We start from the raw sequence: 15,949 nt of genomic DNA on the forward strand, positions 1-15,949 counted from the left end.
ATGTAATATAAGTCTTCAGTTCCTGTACAGGTTTTTTTCTTTTAAATTATTTTCTGTATCTGGCTGTGTCTTAATTTTGGTTTCTATTGCTATGAAGAGACACTTTGACCATGGCAACTCTTATAAAGAAAAACACCTGATTGTGGCTAGCTTACAGTTCAGAGGTCTAGGCCATTATTGCCATGGGAGGAAAGTTAGCAGCGTACAGTCAGTCAGACATGGTGCTAGAGAGGTAGCTGAGAGTCCTACCTCTTGATCCTCAGGTAGCAGGAGAAGCAAATGAAACACACTTCCTCCAACAAGGCCATATTTACTCCAACAGGGGCAAGTCTCCTAATAGCCTAACTCCCTATCGGCCTATGGGGGGGGCATTTTATTCAAACTACCACATTCTACTTCCTGGACCTCATAGGCTTTTAGCCATATCATAATGCAAAATGCATCTACTCCAACCTCAAAAATCCCCATAGTCTATAACAATCTCAAACTTTCTTAAAAGTTCAAAGCTTCTTCTGAGACTCATCCAATCTTTTAACTTTAATCCCTGCAAAATCAAAAAGCAGATCATATACTTGCAACATATAAGGATGTTAAAGTCCAGCTTTGACACATCAGGATCTGAAGTAGGGGGCATGGAATCAGCAGAACACAGGGACACAGAATCTTCTTGATAGTTACACAAGTTCTCTTAACTTTATTTTCCCCCCAAAGCTTGTATCACTCACCAAAATCTCTTGAGCAGTATAAAAATTACAATGTGACTACATTCTATTTTTCTTTAAGTGAACAATTACAGTGAGTATACATAGAAAAAAAAGGAAAGAAAACATGTTCCCCCAATATCATCTCATGATCAAATGCGTTACATATTATATATGAAAAAAATATTTTCAAAAATCCACATGCATTTGTAACCAAGCAACTTGTTATATATTAACAAAGTGTAAGCAAGCAAGCTAATTTTCTCAACCAGATTTTTTACTGGCAGGCAGCACTTTGCAGTGACAATGAAAGAATATTTTTATTATTTACCTTAAAAGGTAATCTTATAAAAATCGTAAAGGAATCACAAATCTAAATTTTTATATAAAAAACAATGAGTCATTTCTACTTTAAATCCTTAGGGTACACACCTACTTGTTAACATTTTTTTTTTATTAAATCAGTACCAGGAAGCTGAGGGCAAAAATGGGTACAGGAAATTAATCATCACCTTGATCATTAGTCCAGATTTATCAAGAGAGTCACGTCAGCTAATGTTGGGCTGCCATTGTTCTTGTTCCCTGACCTCAAAAATTCCTAGCCCAACTATTAAGAATGTTCCTTTCTAAACTTCAGATTGTTCTCTAAAATTTTCTATATCAAATAGACTAGCAAAAACTTCTTAACTTTACTAACAACCTATATCTCTAAATTCTAAGAGTGATGCATGTTACTAAACATCTATATCTTTAAGTCTTACTGAGGGTTATAGATGAATCATTGATCTGCTCCAGCAGCAACGCTTGAAAAAGATCAATCACAATTATTGTAAGTGCTGATGATACTACCCAGTCAGGGACTGGAAGACCCCTTAGAGTTTTTATACAATTCATAGATTAGGAACAGCTGATGACTGAGAGGTCAATGGAGCCTGAAGTCCTCAGGACATACAGTACTCGGAGCTCGGCCTCTCTGAGGCACGCCTGTCATGATTGTGCTAACTGGTAGGCCACAGTCCATGAGTTCTAAAGTTGTTTGTTGTTCTTCACCATGGGCATCAACATAATGGCATAGGATGTACATTATAATTCAAAAGGGGAGCATAGAGAAGAAATACTGGACTGAAAACCAGCTGAGCAAACTCCAAGCTCTGTATCTCCATGTCTGATGTCAAAATATTCTTCAGACCTCCAACTCCTTTCATCTTTGTTGACGGTAATACACCTCTTTCTCACGGGCTGATTTGTCTTTCTACTAGGAGCTCTCCTTTGAAAGTATCCCACAGCTCTGGCATCTCCAACATTTTGGGGTCTCCAAGGCAATCCAGGCCTCACCTTCATAGCTTGGCACAATGGCCTCTCTAGGCCTTCATTTAAGGACACTCCTGACACATACCTGGCCTCCTTAGCTTTCCCTAGTCACAACAGGAGATTACATAAGCCTTCTCTTGTATCCTTGACTCTACAGCCAGACCCACATGGCCAAAGCCGCCATGTTATGTTGCTTGGTGGGGCCCTCATTCCACATGGTCTCTCATTCAAATAATTTTTCACAATCTTTCTGTTTTAGATGCTTTCCTTCATTGCATAAGCTTGGCTGTCCTGCAACTTGCTTTGCAGGCCAGGCTGGCCTTAAACTCTGGGATTAAAAACGTACACTACCATGCCTGGCTCAGCTTGCTCCTGTTCTTTACAGGCCTGCACAAAAGTGACCACTAGTGACTACACGGCTGAGTCAATACTACACTGTTTTGAGATTTCCTTTGCCAACTTAATTATTCCAAAACTCTTCGATTTAGCCACAGGCAGATTTTCTTTTCTTTGGACAAGGGGAGAGAGCAGCCACAATCCTCACTAAAATATTACAAGAACAGTCTCTAGGCCACAGAATAAAATTCTTCTTAACTGAAACCTCCTGAGCTAGGCCCTCACAGTTCAAATCACCGTCAGCATCACTGTCTTCTGCGTTCCTTCTAGGGCAGTCTTTAAGCTGTGCTTAAAGCATTCCACAGCTTTCCTAACCCAGAGTCCCAAAGTCCACAGTTTTTCCAAACTAAAGCACGATCAGGCCTATCACAATGATACCTCAGTCCCTAGTATCAACTTCTGTCTTATTTTGGGTTTTTATTGCTGTGAAGAGACACCATAACCTTGACAACTCTTATAGAGAAAAACATTTCATTGGGTCTGGCTTACAGATTGGAGGTTTAGTCCACTGTTGTCATGGAGGGTAGCTTGATGGCATGGAGGCAGGTATGGTGCTGAAGAGGTAGCTGAGAGTTCTACATCTTGATCCGCTGGCAACAAAAAAGAGAGAATGAGACACACTTCCTCCAACAAGACCATAACTACTACACCAACCTTTTAATGCTTCAAGTACTACTCCCTATGGGCCTAATTTTTATTCAGACAACCACAGGCTGTTCTGAATTCACGTATGTTTGTGCACCTGATGTGTGCCTGGTACCCTTAGTCACCAGAGGAGGCTAATTCCCTGGAATTGGAGTTTTATATAGTTGTAACCTGTCATATAGGTGCTGAGAATTAAACCCAGCCCAAGGTCTTCTGGGAGATCAGCAGGTGTTCCTAACTGCTGAGTCATCTCTCCATCCCTCCATATGATTTTTAAAGCCACAGTTTTAACTGTTTCAGCACACACACACACACACACACACACACACACACACACACACACACACACACACAGAGACACACACACACAGAGAGACACACACACAGAGACACACACACACACAGAGACACACAGACACACACACATGCACACAGAGACACACACAGAGACACACACACACAGAGACACACACACACAGAGACACACAGACACACACACATGCACACAGAGACACACACACACAGAGACACACACACAGAGACACACACACAGAGACACACACACAGAGACACACACACAGACACACACACACATGCACACAGAGACACACAGAGACACACACACATGTACACAGACACACACACATGTACACAGACACACACACACACAAAGACACATGCACACAGAGACACACACAGACACACACACAGACACACACACACAGAGACACACACACACAGACACACACATGTACACAGACACACACACACACAAAGACACACGCACACAGAGACACACGCACACAGAGACACACACACACAGAGACACACACACACAGAGACACACACACAGAGACACACACACAGAGACACACACAGACACACACACACAGAGACACACACACACAGACACACACACGTACACAGACACACACACACACAAAGACACATGCACACAGAGACACACACAGACACATACACACAGACACACACACACACACAGAGACACACACACACACAGAGACACACACACACAGACACAGACACACACACACACACACACACACAGGCTGATTAATAGCATAATAGATGAGACAGAAAGCTGGTTCTCAGTGGGAAGGGTTTTATGTTTGTCTTTTTTTTTTTTTTTTCTTAATAGTCTAAAGGTTAGCTCTAAGGCATAGTGGGGAGCTTGGGTGAGCGGTGGGAAGTTGTTCCCTGGATAATATGGAAGTTTTGGGGTTGAGGGAGCTAAATTTGTGGATCAAGAGACTGGCTAAAATAACCAAACGTGTGTTCTAGAATGAATTGCTATTAAATTACAAACTCTTAAGATCCTAGAACCGTATATACTATTTAGGAAATCACTGACTTCAGAAAGACAAAAATCATGTAAGGTTTTTAAAAAATACAGTTTATTTGAATGATGAATGTGTCTATTACTAAATGGCATTTTATAAAGAGCTGAAGCTTATGGGACAACTTTTAAAGAAATAATTAAAGCTTAAATTAAAACCCAGCTCTTACAGTTCCCAAATCTTGTGCAAATTAGAATTACAGAATGATTGTGGATAGGCAAAGAGTATACAGTATTATGAGAAAAATATTACCCTAAATGAGCATGCTTAACCAGACCAGAGAACGAAGTTTCTATTAAAGTCTGTGTTTCCAGTTAGGTGCACTTATCACAACCACTGGAATATTTCAGATGTAGGAGTGTCCAGCGTTTTTGTTTCTCCAACATGCATTGTCATCTAAAACCATTACACTTGAGGACTGTTCAAGCCAAGTTACAGAATAAAAGGTACAAAAGGAAATCTCATGATATCTTAAGTAAGTTTTTGATTTTGTGTTAGACTACATTCATATTTCTCCTGGGCTTCATGTGGCCTCCAGGCCACAGTTTGGACACTCCTGGTAGATGTTGAAAGCTCCATGATAATCCAGAGCATATGGTAACAGTGAGTAGCTGCTTTCAAAAGGATGGTGCTACATAGGAGGCTGGGTTTTCCTTAAGAAGTATACTTGCAGTAAGGGTCATTTATAACTCCATACCACAGCCTGACCTCAGTCAGATCATAAATAGGGATTCATACAGGAAGCCTCACTGTACCATGGCTATGAACCCAATTTTAACATCAAACAAACCATCTCTGCTCTGCTTAAGAATAAATTGCATGTAAAAAAAATTTACAGCTTCTAAAATAATTTCACTGATGCTGCAACTCAGAAATCTGCCTGCCTCTGCCTCCCAAGTACTGGGATTAAAGGTGTGCACCACCACTGCCCAGTGTGAGTTATCTTAATAACAACTATATTCTTCCTGTGGCTTAGGTCCCAATCCCTGGTATCATTATTGGTATCTTTCTTTATCCTTTAAGTCATTTATCTCCCTTGTCTTTAGAATGTATGCAAAACATGGTCTCTTCTTTGCCAGGCTGTTGTTTCTTGCCTGGATTATTGTATCAGCCTCCTTGCTAATTCCCTTCCCCTATGCTTAGCTCCCTATAGCTTGTTCTTAACACAACAGTTAAGGTGATGATGTCTTCTGCTTAAAACTCAGGTGGCGCCTCCCATCTCAAAATAAAACTTATTACAATGACCTACCCACCCTATCTAATCATCTAGCTGGATTCCACATAACACTCTGAGCATGGTTTCCCTATTTAGTAAAGCCACTCTCAGCTACACAAGCCAGCATGCTACGCCATCATAGGAAGACCTCTTAGCCTTTGAACAAGCCATTGTTTGCATATTCCTTGAATCCTCGTCCATGTAGTTGCTTGGCTGACTCTCTACTGTCTTTGTGTAAATGCCATTTCCATGGTGAATACTTTTTATGTAATCACTTTCTTCTCTCTACCCTCTTTTCCTTGCTTATTTCTCTTTAATAATATTTATTCTTATTCCTTGTCTCTCATTATTTTTGGTTTTGTTTTTGATTGTTTGTTTTGGTTTTCGGAGGCAGAGCCTCGTATAGCCCACTCTGTCCTCCAATTCGATATGTAGCTAAATTCAAATGTCAGCCTTCATTCCTGATCTTTCTTCCACTTCCTAAGTGCTAGAATTATAGTCATGTACCTCCCTATCTGACTTTATTATATTTTTAATAATTTTAAATTATTCTTAATCATTTTATTAACTACGTTTGTTACATATTTGCTGAATAGACAAATGCTTTTTTTTTTAAACTAAGATCATCGGTTGGAATATGAAGTAGGTAAGCTAATAATATTGTGCATGGATATAAAGACTGAAATAGGACAATATTTACTTAAGACCGTGCTTTAAAAAGGCTATGAGAAAATATTAAAGAAAATCTTGACCTATGTATAAGTAACTGTATTTCAATTTCATCATATACCAACTTGTCACGTGATCAGCTTGCTGGGTTGTATGGATCAACAGAATATACTTCTCGTGTTTCCAAATGAAGAGTTCCTTCCTTGGGCCTTGTCTTTGTATAATAATTGCTAAAAAGGAGACATGAAAAACAAGTCAAATATTTACTCATTAATTGTGATTATAGTGAGGATTCATTAGTTGTCTGCTTTCTATCACTCCCAGAAATTATATTTTCACGTGTGATTTCATCTCATTTTCTTAAATATTTAACAGCATAGGCACCAATTTTAAGGCCACATACAAATAAATAACTTTTTGTAATTTTTTTTTTTTTTGGCAATTGTTTGGTATTCAAGTTAGAAGCTGACAGTCGATAACTTACTATTGTTCTCATCTACAAAACAATAAAAGCTTTAAATGCATTTCAATTAGTAGAAAATAAATTTAAGTAAATTAGAAAATGGAATTGAAATCAGTGTTAGGAACTTTTAAAAACATGCTTGTTGCTGGTGTGGTGGTGCACAACTTTAATCCCAGTACTTGGGAGAGGCAGGCAGATCGATGTGAGTTCAAGGTCAACCTGTTCTACAAAGCAAGTTCCAGGTTAGCCAGGGATGCTACACAGAGAAACCCTGTCTCAAACAAGAAACAAACTAACAATAAACAACAAAAACATAACTGTTTGGTGCATATCAATTGAGACTCTAGAATATAGTGTCCCATGTTATAACATGTTAATAAGTGATAATAAGCAGACAGAACATTATGAATTATTTTTAGATATCCATTTTTTTTTTCAAAATTTTCTATATATGTTGTGTCTGGATAGCAAACTTAGAAACTACATTTTCTACTTATTTAAATTTTAATTACTCTTGGCTAAATTTATCTCCTAACTTCCTGTGAGAAAAGCCATATAAATGACAGCCCAAGTTTTCTTTTAGATATTCTCATTTGAATTCCTTAAGTATCATTCTTCTAGCTTTCCCCCTTCTCTGACTGTGTTTTCTCCTCCCACCTTTAAATAAATATTACATCTCATTGCAATCTGTTCATATTCTTACTTCCACCCTTTTTGTTCTTTGTGATGATCTCAAGACTTCCACTATCTGTTACCTACCTGAGTCCAGACCCCTTTAAATCCTACATCACAGATCTTCGTAATACTGCCCCACATTCTGCCTCTCTCCCCTCAGTGGATCCTTTTCCCTGGGGTCTTTCTATGTGTCCTTTCTTTCCACTTTTCTTTGTCGCTGCATTTCTTTTAGATGGGAACAATTCTGGGTCAAAAATTTGAAGGTAGGTTGGTGTCCTCCTCCCTCCACAGGGGCCCCTGTCTAACTCCTGGAGGTGGGGTCTACAGGTTCCATCTCCTCACTGTTGGGCAATTCAGCTAAGGTCACCCTTCATAGCAAAGGTACCCCTAACCAGTGCTACAGCATCCTGATCCCTGCCCTGCTTCTGGAAATGCAAATCTGAAGACCTTAGTTTCTTGCAATGATCTTACAGGTCACACAGTTTCTTGTCATAGTGTAGAGGCTTTTCATGATTCAACACCTCCTGACCTCGCTAGATATCCCTCAACATCTGCTGAGTGGAACATTGTTAGTTCCATAAATGCTTAAAAAAAAAAAAGGTTCAAAAAAAAATTTTTAAGTAGTGTAGTCTAACTCATTTGAAAAACTCAAATAAAAATAAAAACAGACTTCTTTTTGCCATATTTTATTCTTGTGGTTATTATGAATCTGTGTGAGAAAAAACTAGGAGTTTGTAGTATTTCTTAGTTCTATTGAGGTATAGAACTCAGGTCTTACTCAAATCTAAGGCTGTATGGTGCCCACCCTGGTAATTACTAGTGCACACTTGTCACAGAACATGACTAAATGTGTGAAATTTAGATTCAATGACACCATCATTATGTGATGGTAGTGTAACCCCGTCATGTCTGATGCCAAGATTAAACAGGAAACTATGAGCAATGGTGTCACATGTACTGGTGGCATGGAAATTGATAGGTTCAAGTGGCTTAGTATGCTAAAGTATTTTTTCTAGAAGTTTTTTTGTTGTCAGGTGTTTTGGGTGTGTGTGTGTGTGTGTGTGTGTGTGTGTGTGTGTGTGTGTGTGTGATGTTTGGGATAGCATGACTTGGGCTTCCCCAACTCAAAGTTACCTGATACTTGGCAAATATTCATCTGAGTATCTTTCCTCTCTTTGTTTTTACTATCTTTGGGTTCACATGAAATAGTTTTTCTACTATTTAATATTTTTTATGGTTAAAACTATTAAATATTGGCACCTGGAGAGATGGCTCAGTGGTTAAGAGCACTCACTGCTCTTCCAAAGATCCTGAGTTTATTTCCCAGCACCCACACGACAACTATCTGATCCTGTCTTTTGGTGTGAGATGTACTTGCAGACAAAGTATTCATATACATAAATAAATACTTTTAAGAAGATAAAAAACTATTAAATATTAATCACTACTTTGTGTCCCAAATACCATATAATTAAGTATAGCAACATCCTGGTGCTTGTTGAGTTACAAGCTTAACCTCTTTTACCAGATTGTGACCTTGATGTCAAAGTCTATGTCCTGTTGATCTAGTGTGGTACTAAGATAAGAATGCAATCAGTAGTTACTGTCACCAAACAATGAACAGACATGATCATCATGTTTTCATATGCATTCTATTTATATAGCATCACTTGCAAACATTTTTACTAAAACACATGTATATTTGCTCTACAGAGCAACACATGATACATTCTTAGCAAATTGTTGGCATTCTTTAACATCGGGCTTTAAAGGTGTCAATCTGAGTATAGAAGAACAAACGATGTGGTTCCTATATAGAGCATTTCATTTTTAGAACCAATATATTTACTTTTGTATTTTAGAAAGACAATAATTATTAAAAAGCTTTATATAAACTAAAGGAAATCAGACAAACAGTTATATGACAGTTTACAAAACAAAAGAGAGAAAGGATGCAAGAGAAGCATTAAACAGAACATTTCAAAATGTCTTCAGGTGTTATCGTTGGTATTTGGTTTTGTGCTATTTCTTAGGTTTTTTTTAACTTGATTTTTACAAATTAAGGTATGTATGGGGTATCTTTTAAGTTCCTAAAGAAAATCTGCCCTCTATAACAACAGAGCACTTTATTCTAGAAATCACATTGTAATTTCAGTTCATATAAGTGTGTTTTGTTTGATTGGAGACAAGAACCCAAAAGCTGTTATGTATGTTGGTCAAACATCCATTTGGACTTACCGTTCTCTGTGTTTTAATATCATACAGAAGCTGACAGTAATCAAAACGATAAATGCTGAGCCTGCAGAAACACCTGAAGGGAGAAAATGAATATTTAATGCTAGAAAAAAATGTGACATGTATTGCTAGGAACTGATGGGAAGGCCTACTCATAGTGGCACAGAAGTTGTTGGTGTGATTTTTCTAATACACTTTTCTTAACCATAAACAGTGAATTACTGAACAATCATAATTAAGTTTTACTTTTTAAAAATTGTATCTAATCCGTGTTTTATTTGCAGAATCAGGCACATGGACCAATGCTCTAGTCAACTTTCCCTCAAGTTTTTGTTGTTGTTGTTGTTCTTTTCAGTTTTATTGGTGAACAATTTTGACCCTGGGGTATAATTAGGAACATAGAATACCAGAATCCCAATTTTGCATATCAATATTTGTTGTGATGTATACTTTTTTTTATAGCAGAATAAGTTTACTTATTTAAATTGTACCAAATACCAATAGCAAATAAAATGAGACTTTCAATTTAAAAACATTGAATATATTTTTTCCCTGAATATATTTTTAACTCTAACCTAAAGGGACATTTTAGAATGTGTCATGAACATTAAAATACCTTTAAAAAAATGAAAGAACATCAGATCCAATATACTAAAAGGAAACATATTAATGTGTAGAATGTAAAACCTTTAATTGTATATTAACAAAAAATATAAGAATTCTCCAAGTATTTAAGAAAACTCACCACAAATAAGAGGAACAGTTGACCCTAAGGGGAATAAAAAAATCACAAAACATCAGTCTAGAAGTACAAGATAATGTCATATTAGTATCATCTGATAATGTCCTAGAAATCAACACTCAGCTCTCACTTAGTCTACTTATGATATAGATATTGGTTCCTCAAGTTACACCCACTCTTTTATTATGTCAAAACTCAGTGGATATCTTCTTACTTTGATTAGATAAGTTGTAAGTTTATGAATACACTCAGCTTTCTAGACAGTGATTTTAAGGATCAAATGAAAATATGAACTGTTATAACAGGTTAGTTGACATGTTTTTGGAGTACCTCTCAAGTTGGTAAGTACTTAAAATTAGCCAAGAGAGAAGTCTTAGTAGTTTTTTTTTTTCCAAAACAGAAAGCAGTGTTTTACATTTTTGCTCCTTTTAGATTATTATGCCCCATACTCAACTATACTTTTCTTTGTATTGATTACTGCTTTGTATTGACTTTTAGTTAGTGTCTTGTCATATAACTGTTCACCATGTCAAAGCCCCAGGAATCTTCTACACTGATAAAGAGTCCATTCCCCTCCTTCATGGGCATTATGCAAACAGCAATATGTCGGGCCTTGGAAGGGTATCCTGGTTCTTGGTTGTGGGTATTCAGCCACGCTACCAGAACCCAGGCCGCTGAGGGGAGGCTAATCTCCATTCAACGTACACCCTTTAGTCACCTAGGGCACAGGTAGAGGGCATAGGCCATAGGTAGAGGGCGTGATTAACAGGTTTCTACCTTCAGAGATTAAAATATTAATGAGTTATCTAAAGGCGAGGTGGGGGGCGTAGCTAATTAAGTTATTCCCTTCCCTCTTCCCCCTCCTTATAAAAGTCAGGCTCCCCTGGCTTTTGGGGGGGGGGGGAGTGTGAACCATCTACACCCATTCACCACACCATGAACAATAAAAGCTTTGGAAAACTCTTGGACTCCACATGTCTTCTGGGCCTGCCGCTGCTAGGTTCCCTACCCTTGGAACCCTGAGCCTTCCCTATACAGCCACCGGCCTGCCCATGGCAGCTACATGAATGTGGGACTCTCCGCCGGTGGCATGGAAAGCCTGCCTGGGACACCCTCCCCGCCACCCCCCCCCTTCCCTGAGCACAAGGTTTCTTTCCCACAGTAATAAGGCACTTGCACTTACTGTATTTGCAGATAGCCAGAGGAGGGTTCCATTGGTTGTCATCCTGGCACTGGCTCTGTGGACTTCCCTCCAAGGTATACCCATCCTCACATTCCAGAGTCACAGTAGCCCCAAACCGATAGGTTTTCCCAGGCTGAACTCCCTTCTGGATTCCATTTGTATCTTCAGGGAAGCTACAGTTTACCTCTGCAATTAAAAAAAAAAAATCTTACTAATACAGAGTCATGATTTGTCATGATTTACCTGGAAAACAGAATCTGTTCTTACTAGAAAGGTTATGAAATCCATTTATTTCATTGTCGTAAGCAAAGCTTCATTGAATAGCAGAAGGCAACAGAGCAGTCTTTATTGTCAACCATTTTACAACTACCTAGCAAATTAAGCTGGGTTGTTGCTTATTTATATGTCTATACTAATAATATTTAAATAATTCTAATGCCTTCTTGGAGAAATACTAAGGGATGAATGTAAAATATTAAATGTTTCAAATTACTGTTCTTTCTTGATTTCTAGTCTCACTCTCCAATTCTTATACACGCACATGCATTCTCATTTCTTCTTTTATATTTTGAGCATATAAACCAAGAGTGCAGGCTGCAGTGTAGGCACACTGTTATTGTGCACTGTGTAAAGGTTATCCTTATGGTATTCAAATGCTGATTTCTCTGACCCCACATATTTGATTATAAACTGGACATGGCACTGTAATGCTTATTCTAAGACTCTCTGGTCTCAGAGTTGTACAAACATTGTTCCTCATTTGTTCTCTGATTTCTCTATGAAAGCTGATCATCCAATGGCTGAGCAAAGGAGAGAATAGGGCTGGATTTCTGATCCCAGCCAGGGGAGGGAGAGAGAGATAGAAGAGGGGAAGATTCGCTATGAGGAGAGGGTGGAGGAGACACCATGAGAAGACACCTGGAGCAGAGAGAGCCTGATCAATACTAAAATACAAGTATCTCAGGGATTGTTGGCTGGGAGATAGCCATATTATTTTAGAGGATTAATAATAGATCAATACTGGTCATATATTGTGCCATGAAGGTTGATTAAATACATCTTATAGTCTGTCCCATTTATTTGGTAGCTAGCAAGGATAAACAAAAGACTACTTATAAAATCAACTAAACACCACAGGTGGCCATATGCAGACTACGGTACTTGTGAATGTGACCTAACCCAAAATCTTAAACATATTTAAAATATAGTGATATTTTGGTAACTTATTTGTTCATTTCTTTTTAAAATATTTACTTCTCCTCAATCTCCTCCCTACCCCTGTGTGTGTGTGTGTGTGTGTGTGTGTGTGTACACAATGACAGCATATATATGGGTACCCTCAGAGGCCAGAAAGTCCTATTTTTCTGCATTGGATGTTCCACGTCTGGAGTTATAGGTGCCTGTGGTCTAACCTATGTGGGTGATAGGAACTGAACATGGGTTCTATGGAAGAACAGCATGCACGCGTAACCATTGGGCTATCTTTTGCCCCAATTGCACGCACAGTCCTTGAACATGAATTTTATGTATGATAACATTGTTTCACAATATGAAAATTAGAAACATGCCTGGCGAGAGCTTGGACTTGAATACTCACTGCTAGTTGTGTGACATTGGGTAAGCCACAAATCTTTCTGAGATGTTGGAACCTTATCTAAATGGCAGAATAATAACAGCAGCACTCTCCTTTGGGGCTCACGAACATTACGTGAGATCATAATTAGAGCATCTGACATATAGTAGAATCCTCAGCAATATTCTATACTCACTCATCATGCTTATTTTATGCACATTGTTGATAATTATAAAATTTGCAAAAATTGCCCATAATCTCAGTACCAAATAGGGAAACAAAATCAAAAGAACATTGTGATTTTCATTCACAGTCCTGAAGGCAGACAGTGAATAGGTTTGTTACTCAGCATGTATCCAGGATCATAAGTATAATCACATAACAGAAACCATTCTATGACAGATGAGAGCTTCCTGAGCCATGCCTTCAAGGTTTCAAATTGGCACCATCTGTTGTGTTCTTACAGCTCTCAAGTAGAATGCTTGTCATTGGTGGTTATATGTGATGTTTGTTCTCCAGACCACCACCCTCTTAGGCCCCTCTAAACTTGGCATATATATATAGAAATATGGTCCTCTGACTCTGGGATGACTGGTGACCTGTGCTAAGAGTTATAGAAACAAATCCACCCACTGCCTTTAGGGCAATAGATTCTTGGACATAATGTGAAGGTTCTTTTGGTTCCTGAGTCATCTTTCTTTTTGTTATAGGAATCTAATCAAATCCACAATCTTGTATCAGTCTCCCCAGTTGTAGCATTTTAAGCATGTGCCATTACACCAACATTTCCCTTCTGAAGGGATCATCTTAGAAAACTTTATAGAATATTTTATTATACCCCCAGGTGAAAGCTTTGATAACTTTCCTTAAAACAAACAAACAAACAAACAAACACTTTTCAACCTTTAGAAAATCCCAGAGACCTGAAATGTACAAGGCCCCCAGGACTCAGTGTGGGTGACCTTAGCTGAATTGCCCAACAGTGAGGAGATGGAACCTGTAGACCCCCACCTCCAGGAGTTAGACAGGGGCCCCTGTGGAGGGAGGAGGACACCAACCTACCTTCAAATTTTTGACCCAGAATTGTTCCCATCTAAAAGAAATGCAGTGACAAAAATTAAGCAGAGGCTGAAGGAATGGCTGACCAATTGAACTTGGGATCTATCCCATGGGCAGCTACCAAACCCTGACACTATTCCTCATGCTGTCTTGTGCTTGCAGACAGTAGTCTAGTATGGCTGTCCTCTGAGAGGCTCTACCAGGAGTTGACTGAGATAGATGCAGACATTTCCAGCCAACCTTTGGACTGAGGTCAGTGACCCCTATGAAAGAGCCAGAGGAAGGACTGAAGGAGCTGAAGGGGATGACAACCCCACAGGAAATCCAACATTGTCAACTGTCCTGCACCCTGGGAAGCTCCTAGAGACTAAGACACCAGCCAAAGCATACACAGGCTGGTCTGAGGCCCTGGTACATATGTAGTAGAGGACTGCCTTGTCTGGCCCTAGTGGAAGAGGGCCTAATACAGTAAAGACTTGATGACCCAGAAAAGGGGGATATGGAGTGTGGATGCAGCCTCTCAGAGGTGAAGAGGAGAGAGGAGGGGGGTGAAAAACTCGGGGAAGTGTGGCAACATTTAGGATGTAAATAAATAAAAGAATGAATCTAAAAACATTTTTTAAGACAAACAAGAGTTCTTGCTTTCATATTTTCTAAATAAATGAAAAACAGTAAATTCTAGTATTTTTTACATAGTCATGAGTGGTACAAAAGCCTTCTTTATAATGTATATCCACAGTCATATGACTGAAGGGATAGGGATATTTGTCAAATCCACTCTTATAACTTTTAACAGTAGTGTGACTATAGCAATATAATCTTGCTTAGTTGCTTAAATTACAAATAAACACTTCAAGTTTGTATTAATTGATTAAATACACTTAATTATCATACAGTTGATCTCTGATAATTTTAGTCTGAAAATGCTTAAAAGAACATATATATCTAGGACAAATTACTTTGCTAGAAAAAAAATAACAAAAACCAAGCAGAAAAAGTACCTTTGCAATAAGGGGCAGGGTGGCTCCAGGAACCCTCTTGAGTACAGATAAGACGTGCCTCTCCAGCCATAAGGTAGCCTTGGTAGCAACTGTACATGACTGACATTCCAGGGGGAAATCGAGCTATATTCCCACCAGTATGATTCCCATTGGGGATTGTGGGTGGAGACTGACACCCTAAAGAAGCTTAGATATCAACAAGAAAAGAATTTTAATTGGGCACAGAGTAACACATAGACAACACCATCTTTGGAAAACAGTAACACAGAAAAGCAATGAGAAACAAGCCCATTAGTTAATTCTCAAGTTTGGACAAATGTGTGCTTTTCCTCTTCAACACCGTATATGATTAAAAGAAAAGAGTCAAAAGTATTCTAACTTATCAGCCAATGGTATTCTAGGATCTTCCCTTTGTTGGTCCCAAAGTGAAGGAGTGTTTTCAACTAATTAAGCTATTATCTTCCCTCTACCTAGAAACTGGGCTATAATCTATGCATGACCCATACAAATGCCCAGGAACAAGTAAGTGAAACCACACCTCTGTGGTTTAATTTAGTGAGGAGCTTAATTTAGTGAGGCTGCACCTCACTAGCAGGAACAAGCTGTCAAGTAACAGCTAAAATTATGAGACAATGTAGTGGGCTTGAGGGTCAGCGTGGTTCTTCATTACATAGCACATTCTCCTTCTGGGTGACACAATGGCCTTAAATATCAACATTTCA

The 15,949-nt window shown here is 38.6% G+C and overlaps 1 protein-coding gene across 4 annotated transcripts in view; it reads right to left on the reverse strand.

The window, feature by feature from the left end:
• Window positions 1-672: 672 nt before the first annotated feature.
• Cr2 (complement C3d receptor 2) overlaps window positions 673-15,949 on the reverse strand; it is a 37,422-nt gene continuing 22,145 nt past the window's right edge. For 3 of the 4 annotated variants that reach the window (XM_076941654.1, XM_076941657.1, XM_076941656.1), the window contains 6 exons: window positions 15,228-15,413; window positions 11,595-11,780; window positions 10,415-10,438; window positions 9,673-9,745; window positions 6,422-6,526; window positions 673-2,998 (listed from right to left, as the gene is read on the reverse strand). In XM_076941654.1, the coding sequence (XP_076797769.1) occupies window positions 6,433-6,526; window positions 9,673-9,745; window positions 10,415-10,438; window positions 11,595-11,780; window positions 15,228-15,413 (563 nt within the window). In that variant the 3' untranslated portion in view covers window positions 673-2,998; window positions 6,422-6,432. Of the gene's footprint in view, window positions 2,999-6,417; window positions 6,527-9,672; window positions 9,746-10,414; window positions 10,439-11,594; window positions 11,781-15,227; window positions 15,414-15,949 lie in introns of all 4 variants that reach the window. The other variant, XM_076941655.1, reaches the window with a different exon arrangement.

This window comes from Arvicanthis niloticus, chromosome 10 (assembly GCF_011762505.2).
Source record: "Arvicanthis niloticus isolate mArvNil1 chromosome 10, mArvNil1.pat.X, whole genome shotgun sequence".
Lineage (NCBI taxonomy): Eukaryota > Metazoa > Chordata > Mammalia > Rodentia > Muridae > Arvicanthis > Arvicanthis niloticus.